The sequence below is a fragment of the Tribolium madens genome, unplaced genomic scaffold (assembly GCF_015345945.1).
Source record: "Tribolium madens isolate multiple individuals breed KSU strain unplaced genomic scaffold, Tmad_KSU_1.1 Scaffold_20;HRSCAF=117;Tcas5.2_LG4, whole genome shotgun sequence".
Taxonomy (NCBI): domain Eukaryota; kingdom Metazoa; phylum Arthropoda; class Insecta; order Coleoptera; family Tenebrionidae; genus Tribolium; species Tribolium madens.
This window is the reverse complement of record NW_025400985.1, coordinates 1,246,695-1,255,483: the sequence shown is the minus strand read 5'-3', so window position 1 is coordinate 1,255,483 and position 8,789 is coordinate 1,246,695. Positions and strand designations below refer to the sequence as shown.

The following is an 8,789-nucleotide window of genomic DNA, read 5'->3' as shown; positions in this document are numbered from 1 at the left end:
TTTTAATAAAAGCAAAAGTGAGCTAAACTTTACAAAGAAAAAATTTTTTGCAAAATTTTTGAGCTAAATCAAATAAAATAAGCCAAAACAGTTAATTTGGAGCCAGTTTTTGTTGTTTTTTTCGAAAAAAGTTAATTCAAAATTTGTTGTTGCAATTTTTTGTTTCAAAATCTTGTAAAATAAATTGTAAATTAATTCCAAAAGTAAGAAAAACCAAACACTCGGTGTTTAGGAGTTGTTCATTTTCGATGAACTATCTCTTGGCACAACATTCGCTCCAATAATCCGTCTTAGACGACTTGCAATTTATTTTCTTGTCGTTTAGTTACTTTCCAAGTCGGCGGACCGTATTTTACTCATCTCCGTCATTATTGGACAAATTTTTATGCTTCCTACCGACTGCACCACACTGGTACAAATATTACCAATGTAGGCCTCGCCCCTAAGTAATTAATTATTGCGACTCCTCGATCCCGACAAAGTTCGAGTTAAATTCAACAAGCCGCTCTTCATTTAATTAAATTTCGGTTTTATCTGTAATCTTATACTGAATATTTGATTGTTCACAATCGAAGTTAATTTCTTCATTAAAAATGGATTTTGGTCGTGACAGCAGCATTGAAACACTTGCAATCAAATTTAATTGCCAGGAAACCGCTTCGAAAAAGAAAATCGCAAATAGCTGCATGTTGATTACATTTTTTTCAACAAAAATAATTGAAATGTTGGGAAACGTGAAGTTTATTTAATGTCTGCAATCATGTTTAAACATTTGCACAAATCGTGATTTTACGTTTGTTTTATTTTATTATTATCTTGCGTTTTTGGGTCAATTACAGTTGAGAGGTAGTCAATGAAAAACTCTAAAAAAATGATTTAAAGAATAACAGAATTTAGGAGTGAGACAAATGTGTCTGCAAGACGATGCAGCGGTCACATTTTTTTTCTTTCAAATGAAACCCGAGCGAAATTCGTAATAATCTAAAAGCTTCAGTTGAAATTAATGTGTTGTGAGTTGAAAAGTTTGATAGAAATTTCCGAATTTGGCATGTAAAACGTCAAATACGTTGAAAATAAGACGAAGAACACAAAATTAAACCAAAAATTGGCGTTTTCAGGCGTTCAAATAATAAATCTTGAAGCTAGTTTTTTGAATTAAATTCTGTTTTTTTGTAAGATTACACTAAAATAGTCTAGAAAAATCATCCATTTAAGCCAAATATTGTATTATTTTTGCCTTTTTGAAAGCGTTTTAATAGTGTTTCAGTCAAAACGGACTTTTTTCACAAAATTTCCTTCATAACAAGTTAAAAATTTATTAAATTAATTATATCGCAAGTTCAAAAATTACGAAATAACCTTTCATAAATAAATACAAAAATGTAATTTTATTTAAAAAATCGATTAAAAAAACACCAAATTGCAATTATTTTAGCTTGTTTTATTCATTTTTGAACTATAGTTATTTATTTTGCAAAATCTTATCAAAAGAAGCCTCAAAATCATAAAACAAAATTCATGTGATCTTGATTGTTTCACTCAATTTTATTGATTCCTGAACTAAAAGCACGTTTGTGTACTAAAATCTCCGTTTCTTGGGAGCCAAAAAAATCACTAAGCAAAGTCAAAAGTTGTATTATTTTTGCCTTTTTCGAGTATTTTAGTACGTTTTTAAGTCAAAAAACGCAATAATTTGGCAAAATTACGTTGAAAATAAGACGAAAAACACAAAATTAAGACAAAAATTGGCTTTTTCAGACGTTTAAAAATTTCGTTAAAAAATAAACCACAAAATTTGGTCAAAATTGTATTATTTTCACGTTTCTCGAAACTTGAAGCTAGTTTTTGAAATAAATTTTGTTTTTTTTGGTGAGATTATACAAAAATAGTCTAAAAAATCATCCATTTAAGCCAAACATTGTATTATTTTTGCCATTGTGAAAGGTTTTTTTCACAAAATTTCCTTCATAAGTCAAAAATTCATTAAATTAATTATTTCTAAACTTCAAAAATTACGAAATAACCTTTCACAAATAAATACAACAATGTAATTTTATTATAAAAAAACGCGATTAACAAATCTTACTAATAAATCAATCCCAGAGAAACTTTTCAGTTTTAAGCTTCACCATTATTGATTCAAAAAGTTTTATTTTGCAAGTGTAAACATTATGAAATAAAGTTTCACAAATAAATACAAAAACGTAATTACAATAAAAAAAATCGAGAAAAAAATACCAAATTAGATCAAAATTGAAATTATTTTAGCTTGTTTTATTCAGCTTTTTTTATTGAAGAAAATTTAGCCAAAAGCACGTTTGTGTACTAAAATTTCCGTTTTTTTTTGTTAGATTTTGTTAAAACAAGTCGAAAAATCACTAAGTAAAGTCAAGATTTGTATTATTTTTGCCTCTTTCGAGTTAAGAAACGCAATTATTTGGCAAAATTTCGTTGAAAATAAGACGAAAAACACAAAAATACAATAAAAATTGACTTTTTCAGACGTTTAAAACATAAAAAACAAAACTCGATCAAAATCATATTATTTTCACGTTTTTCAAATCTTAGAGCTAGTTTTTAAACTAAATTCTGTTTTTTTGTGATTACACTAAAATAATCTAAAAAAATCATCCATTTAAGCCAATCATTGTATTATTTTTGCCTTTTTGAAAACGTTGCAATAGTTTTTCAGTCAAAAAGAGATTTTTTCACAAAATGTCCTTCATAACAAGTCAAAAATTCATTAAATTAATTATTTCGCAATTTCAAAAATTACGAAAAAACCTTTCACAAATAAATACAACAATGTAATTTTACTATAAAAAAAACGCGATAAAGTTTAACGAATCTTACTAATAAATCTATCCCAGAAAACCTTTTCAGTTTTAAGCTTCACCATTATTAATTCACAAAGCTTTATTTTGCAAATGTAAACATTATGAAATAAAGTTTCACAAAGAAATACAAAAATGTAATTTCATAAAAAAAAACTAAATTAGATCAAAATTGAAATTATTTTAGCTTGTTTTATTCAATTTTCAATCAGAGTTCTATTTATTTTGCAATATCAAAAAAAAATCAAAAGCAAGCCTGAAAATCAAAAAACAAAGATTCATGTGATTTAGATTGTTTCACTCAATATTAATACTAAAATTTCCGTTTTTTTTGTGAGATTTTGTTAAAACAAGCCGGAAAATCACTAAGTAAAGACAAGAATTACAAGAATTATATTATTTTTGCCTTTTTTGAGTGTTTTAGCACATTTAAAACGCAATTATCTGGCAAAATTTCATTGAAAATAAAACGAAAAACACAAAATATGACCAAAAACTGGCTTTAAACCACAAAATTTGATCAAAGTTGTATTATTTTCACGTTTTTTTAAATTTTGAAGGTAGGCACTGAAATAGTTTAAAAATCACAAAATTTCATAAAAAAATCGGGAAAAAATACCACAATAGATCAAAATTGAAATTATTTTAGCTTGTTTTATTCATTTTTGAACCAGAGTTCTATTTATTTTGCAAAATCTTATCAAAACAAGCCTCAAAATCACAAAAACAAAAATTAATGTGTTTTTTTGGGTTTTTGAGTCAATTACAGTTTAAGTATGTAAAAGGTGGCCAAAGAAAAACTCGAAAAAAATATTTAAAGAATAACAGAAATACTGAGGCGGTCTCTTAATGCCGCCTAATCGCATTTAGGAGTGATACAAATGTGTCACAAAATCTTTTCTTTCAAATGAAACCCAAGCGAAATTAAGTTCGTAATAATCTAAAAGCTTCAGTTGAAATTAATGTTGCAAGTTGAAAAGTTCGGTGAAAATTCCCGAATTTGTCATGTAAAACGTCAAATTTGTAGCGTTGCCGCTTCGCTAGGGCGTAAAAAGTAAAAACGAACATTTTAAATGTGAACTTTAAAGCTGTCGGTCCATAAATTCGCATTATCACAAATCACCATTGTTTCGCCATTTATTTCAACACACGAAGAGATGATGAATGGTTTATCCGATAAAATCACTTACTGAGAGATATATTGTTTTGCTTTTGGTGGTCCACTTGTCCTCGGAGGGCCCGGAGTTTCCTCAGTTTGAGTTCTTGGGCGTCGACGCGGTCCCTCAGCCTCCGGAGTCTCTCGCTCTCGGCTTGCACTCGCTGCTGGCGCGCCTCCTGCTCCTTCAGGTACCTCAATCTTTGTTCTTTTGCGGCCAACAGCTGATGCTGCGAGTCGATCTGCGCCTGCTGGCGGCAGGCCATCTCGCGCAGTTCGCTTAATGTCAACTGCACACCGTCCGGTAACTGAAAAAGAAAAACTTTCAGAAATTTCATGAAAATTAAGCGGGGGCGAAAAGCTCAATTTTCCAATAATAGAATTTCATTGCTTTCTCCTCAGAGTAAAAATTCATCATGAATTCGACATTCATTGTTGCCACTTGCCATGTTTTACAAGCACTATAAAAAAGAGAACCCGGAACATAATTTTTTTAACATTATATAGTAAATCCGGGAGAGATAAACCAGCGGGATCCATATGACATATTTTCAGACATTGCAGCTCCATACAAATTATTCATATCAAAACAATTTTTTTTTTAATTAAATCACAACATTGGCGTTATTGTAGGTATTTTTCCTTTTTGAAGCAAGAAACTGTTTATATCTCCCGAAATTTGTCAAAAAGACAAAATTTAGTTTTAGTTTTAGTTGATTTTCGAGCGAAAAATTCTTATATTTTGTAAAATTTTGACAAAAATTACCAATATAGATACAAATAAATGCCATTTTAGTTTGTCAAAAAAGGCAAAAAAGAGCAATTTTTTTTAATCCATTTTGTTCGTTTTAGTCGATTTTCGTAAAATTTCGTCGAAAATCACCAATATAAATACAAATTAATGCCATTTCAACTCATTTTTGACCAAGAATTTGACTTGATTCTCGATAATTTCTTTAAAAAATTCTGAATTAAATCATAATCAACGTGAATTAGTCTTGTTTCGAAAAATGTAGCTTGTTGTTCAGCCAGAAACTCACTTATTTTGTAAAGTTTGGTCAAAATGACCAAAAATTCATTAAATTATAGATTGAAACTGGTGTTATTTTGACCAGTTTAGCTTAACTTTAAGCCAGAAACTCAGTCAATTAATCATATTTATAAAAAATGAACTTAAAATTACTAAATTAGATGTTAATTTAGATCGTTTTAAGGCAAAGTTTCGTCAAACAAAATCAAAATTGTGTTTATTTGAGCCCAATATTAATCGAAATTAATGTTTTTAGGATTACTTCACTTTTTGACTAAAAAACGCACTCAATTTAACGTTAATTAGTTTTGTTTCGAAAAATTTAGCTTGTTTTTTAGCCAGAAACTCATTTATTTTGTAAAGTTTGATCTAGATGACCAAAAATTCATTTTTGATATATTAAAATTGGTGTTATTTTGACCAGTTTTGCTTAACGTTGAGCCAGAAACTCAGGAACTTGAAATTCCTAAATTAGATGATATTTTAGGCTGATTCTAAACATTTTGATCATTTTTAAGCAAAGTTTCGTCAAGAAAATTAAAATTGTCTTGCATTGTTTCTAGACATTTAACTCGTTGGTAAAAGTAAAAATACCAAAAAAAAAAGTTGACCGTTAAAGTTTTTATGCACAAGAAAGGGATAACTTCGTTCAATTCCCATTTTTGTTTAAACTACCAAACTATACCTTCTCAAAATCGTTCAATTTCTTTTTCTCCTTATCACAGTCACCGTTTTCACTACATTTATCCTTATCACTCGTCACACTCGCGTCCTTTTTACATTTGTTGTGTTTCGTCCTCATTTCTGCGTTGGTTTTGAGTCCGGGCGGATCGGTGATGACCGGAGCCGTTAATCGGACACTTCTTCCGGGCTTGGGAACAGCCCCTGTGCTTATTTTTAACGGCGGCGCGCCTAATGGTACCGGAGACCGCCGGAAAATCCCCGGATCGGCCGGTTGACAAACACAAGCTAACATTTTTTATCGTCGAACCTCTTCATCAGCAGTCCGGATTTATGAGCATGCACTGATAAAGGGCCGACAAACACCTGTTGGATTTTGTTTTGTAGAGTATCGAATGTTTGACCACTGCAATCGCTGTCTTTTTCCGGTAATTAAAACTCCGGGTTTGAACAAAAGAACAGAAGATAAAAACCCCCAAACAAATTCATTTATTTAAACGTGGAAAACAATTACATAAACATGACGTGTGCTAAAACCCAAGTTTCTTTGGGCCTAAACCTCATGGATTTAAAGGGCCAATTGCAGGCACTGCAATGAACATCAGGTGTTGCGTGACACGACAGAACAACTTATTTTCAGTAAAGTTCCTGGGAGTTTACAGGTGGTCACTGAAAAAGTTGTAAAAATTTAATTTTTCGACAAACAGGTGGTTGAAAGTCCGAAAAATTAAACAATAAAAGTGTCAATCTATCCTGAAAACTGAAATTGCCCCAAAAAGCTTCTTGCAGGATTAATGGTCCTGAATCAGCTCATTAAACTGAAAAAATCGACCGAAAAAAAACTTTTGTCTAACCCTGAAGCCCGGGCGTCACTGAAAATTTAATAAAGAAAAATTTCGGCCCGCTAGACTTAAACGTTACCATCATACAAGCCCGAAATCACTCATTCTTGCAATTATTTAGCAAAATTTGATTGAAAAACATAACATTTGACCAAAAATTGGTTTTTTCAAGCGTTTAAAAATTTCGTCAAAAAATAAACCAAGAAATTTGATCAAAATTGTATTATTTTCACGTTTTTCAAATCTTGAAGCTGTTTTTTAAACTAAATTCTGTTTTTATTTTGTGACATTACACTGTAAAATAGTCTAAAAAATCATCCATTTAAGCCGAACAATGCATTATTTGTGTTTTTAAAAGTGTTTCAGTAGTTTTTCAGTCAAAAACAGATTTTTTCACCATAACAATAATTCATTAAATTAACTATTTCGCAAGTTGAAAAATTAAGAAATAAAGTTTCATAAATAAATGCAAAAATGTAATTTCATAAAAATCGATAAAAAATACCAAATTAGATCAAAAGTGAAATTATTTTAGCTTGTTTGCGTGACACGACATTTGACAACTTATTTTCAGCAGAGTTTACAAGTGGTTACTGAAAAAGTTGCAAAAATTTAATTTATCGACAAACAGGTGGTTAAAAGTCCGAAAAAATAACAATAAAAGTGTCAATCTATCCTGAAAGCTGAAATTGCCTACAAAAAGCTTCCTGCATAATTGATGGTCCTGAATCAGTTCATTAAACTGAAAAAATCGACCGAAAAATTTTTTTTGTCTAACCCTGAAGCCCGGGCTTCACTGAAAATTTAATAAAGAAAAATTACGGCCCGCTAGAGCTAAACGTTACCATCATAAAAGCCCGAAATCACTCATTCTTGCAATTATTTAGCAAAATTTCTTTAAAAAATACAAAATTTGACCAAAAATTGGCTTTTTCAAGCGTTTAAAAATTTCGTCCAAAAATAAACCAAGACATTTGATCAAAATTGTATTATTTTCACGTTTTTCAAATCTTGAAGCTGTTTTTTAAACTAAATTCTGTTTGTTTTTTATGACATTACACTGTAAAATAGTCTAAAAAATCATCCATTTAAGCCGAACATTGCATTATTTTTGTTATTGAAAGCGTTTTAATAGTTTTTCAGTCAAAAACAAATTTTTTCACAAAATTTCCTTCATAACAAGTCAAAAATTCATTAAATTAATTATTTCGCAAGTTGAAAAATTACAAAATCAACTTTGATAAATAAATACAAAAATGAAATTTCATAAAAATCGATAAAAAATACCAAATTAGATTAAAATTGAAATTATTTTAGCTTATTTACGTGACACGACATTTGACAACTTATTTTCAGTAGAGCTTACAAGTGGTTACTGAAAAAGTTGCAAAAATTTAATTTTTCGACAAACAGGTGGTTGAAAGGTGGTTGAAAGTTGAAAGAAAGAAAGTTAAAAAAATAACAATAAACGTGTCAATCTATCCTGAAAGCTGAAATTGCCCCCAAAAAGCTTCTCGCATAATTATTGGTCCTGAATCAGTTCATTAAACTGAAAAAAAATTTTCAATTTAATGTTTTTTTAATTTTTAAAATTAAAAATTTAAAAATCGATGAAAAATACCAAATTAGATCAAAATTGAAATTATTTTAGCTTTGTTTGCGTGACACGATATTTGACAACTTATTTTCAGTAGAGTTTACATGTGGTTACTGAAAATGTTGCAAAAATTTAATTTTTCGACAAACAGGTGGTTAAAAGTCCGAAAAAATAACAATAAACGTGTCAATCTATCCTGAAAGCTAAAATTGCCCCCAAAAAGCTTCTCGCAAAATTAATGGTCCTGAATCAGTTCATTACTCTGAAAAAATCGACCGAAAAAAACTTTTGTCTAACCCGACGTCACTGAAAATTTAATAAATAAAAATTTCGGCCCGCTAGACTTAAACGTTACCTTCATAAAAGCCCGAAATCACTTATTCTTGCAATTATTTAGCAAAATTTCATTGAAAAGTTCAAAATTTGACCAAAAATCGGCTTTTTCAAGTGTTTAAAAATTTCGTCAAAAAATAAACCAAGAACTTTGATCAAAATTGTATTATTTTCATGTTTTTCAAATCTTGAAGCTGGTTTTCAAACTAAAATCTGTTTTTCTGTGACATTACACTGTAAAATAGTCTAAAAAATCATTCATTTAATCCTAACATTGCATTCTTTTTGTTTTTGAAAGCGTTTTAATAGTTTTTAG

The 8,789-nt window shown here is 29.6% G+C and overlaps 1 protein-coding gene across 6 annotated transcripts in view; it reads right to left on the bottom strand.

Moving 5' to 3' along the window:
* The window catches only part of LOC123005449 (apoptosis-stimulating of p53 protein 1), a 220,037-nt gene that overhangs the window by 22,229 nt on the left and 189,019 nt on the right, over positions 1-8,789 (bottom strand). For 4 of the 6 annotated variants that reach the window (XM_044399209.1, XM_044399212.1, XM_044399214.1 and 1 more), the window contains one exon: positions 4,025-4,298. In XM_044399209.1, coding sequence (XP_044255144.1) covers positions 4,025-4,298 — 274 coding nt within the window. Of the gene's footprint in view, positions 1-4,024; positions 4,299-5,705; positions 6,624-8,789 lie in introns of those variants that run through there. The other 2 variants (XM_044399211.1, XM_044399210.1) reach the window with 2 other exon arrangements.